This window comes from Amblyomma americanum, chromosome 2, assembly GCF_052857255.1.
Source record: "Amblyomma americanum isolate KBUSLIRL-KWMA chromosome 2, ASM5285725v1, whole genome shotgun sequence".
Taxonomy (NCBI): domain Eukaryota; kingdom Metazoa; phylum Arthropoda; class Arachnida; order Ixodida; family Ixodidae; genus Amblyomma; species Amblyomma americanum.
Window position 1 is genome coordinate 107,219,559 of NC_135498.1, and position 1,679 is coordinate 107,221,237.

Here is a 1,679-nt window from a genome sequence, read left to right on the forward strand (position 1 = left end):
ATCCTGAACTTGGGTCTAGTTTCGAGAACACAGAGGCTTCCTGAAAGCTTCCCATGATCTGCTCTACGGTTGGCAATTGGAGGCGCTCTTCTTACTAAGTTATTTAGTTGAGTGAGGTTGACGCAAATCCTGACTGAGCCGGATGGCTTCAAAACCGGCACAATTGGCGCACACCATTCCGTCGGATCCTCGACCTTCCTAATCAGGCCTTCCCGCTCAAGCCTGTCAAGTTCCTCCTTAACCGCTTGCTTCATCGAGATAGGAATCCTGCGCTGGGTTGACACTGCGTAGGGGATTGCATTTTCTGCCAACCGTATCGTGTGCTCTCCTGCTATAGATCCGATTCCTTGAAATAGCCCTGGGTACTGTTTCGCGACCTCGTCGGACGTTTCTAGTTCGTCTAAAAATCGAACTACCCCAAGGGCATTTATTGCAGGTAGCCCTAGTAAAGGCATGTGCAAGTTTTTTACGACATACACTGTCTGCTCGCAGCGATTGTCCTTCCATGCGATTTCGGCTTGAAACTTTCCGCACGTGTCAATGCCTGCGTCGCTTGGTCCCCTTAGATTTGCTGCTTTGTCAAGATAGCTTGGCATTCCTGGGAAATTTTCCCCACGACCGTGACTTCTGCTCCAGTATCGACTTTCATTTTTACTTCATGGCCGTTTATCTGCACCGTCACGAAGTGCGCAGACAACTTGCTTTGTCGCGGTGTAACTGCCGAGGAATTGGTGCTCGTTATCTGGGTAGTCGTTATCTGGGCAGCCAGGTGCCGTTACCCCGTCAAGTTTTCTTTCTCTGTTTTTAATTTGACAAGCCTTTTCGAAATGCTCTAGCTTCTGGCAGTAAAAGCATTTTTGCTGCTTCGCTGGGCAACTAGTTCGCGGGTGCATCGAACCTGCGCAATAAGTGCAGTTTTTTACAGAAGCGGTCTTCTTGCGACGCGCGAGTGTAGCATTCCATTCTCTCTTCTGTTCTGTTTTCTTCTTCTTTACCGCTGCAACATATGTTTTGGCGCTCGTACCTTCCCGCTGTTTCAAGTCTGCTTGCTGCTGCTTTATCGGTTCGCTTGTTCGGGCCCTTGCTAGTGCGGTGGCCAATGTTAGCTTAGGGTCCATTTGAAGCTCTTCCGACAGCGCTTCGTCTGGAAGGCCAACTACAAAGCGATCCCTTATTAAACGGTCCTTCATGTTATCGAAGTCGCATCGCTCTGCTAACTTGTGGAGGTCGGTTGCAAATTCGTCTACAGTTTCCCCTGGCTGTTGACGACGTCTGATAAAACGGGCGCTCTCATACACTGTGTTCTTCGTGTGAACCAAATAGGCTTCAAACTTTGCCTTTACGACCTTGAAAGTATTCAGGTCTCCGTCTTTTACCGCTAACGAGCGAAGAATCTCTCTTGCCTTCCGGCCCATTGTGTAAAGAAGCGTTGTTACTTGAATTTCTTCCGTTTTCTCGCTGAGACCGGATGCGAAGCTGTAGTCTTCGAATTCCTCAATCCAAGAGGGCCAGTCTGCTGCGTTGTGGAAATAAAATGGCTGCGGATGCTTTATCCCAGCCATTGTTGCTCGTTGCTGGACGCTCGTTGCTGCCGTGCCTTCCGTGAAGACTTGCACCACTTGCAAGTCCGCTCTGTCGGACTGCATACGCCCCTGACGGTCTATTCCGGGAGCGGCCAT

The 1,679-nt window shown here is 49.9% G+C and overlaps 1 protein-coding gene across 1 annotated transcript; it reads right to left on the reverse strand.

Annotated features, from left to right (window-relative positions):
- Positions 1-656: 656 nt before the first annotated feature.
- On the reverse strand, positions 657-1,679 carry LOC144119979 (uncharacterized). The gene has a single exon (XM_077652469.1). It carries the CDS (start codon positions 1,677-1,679, stop codon positions 657-659), a length of 1,023 nt encoding a protein of 340 aa, XP_077508595.1.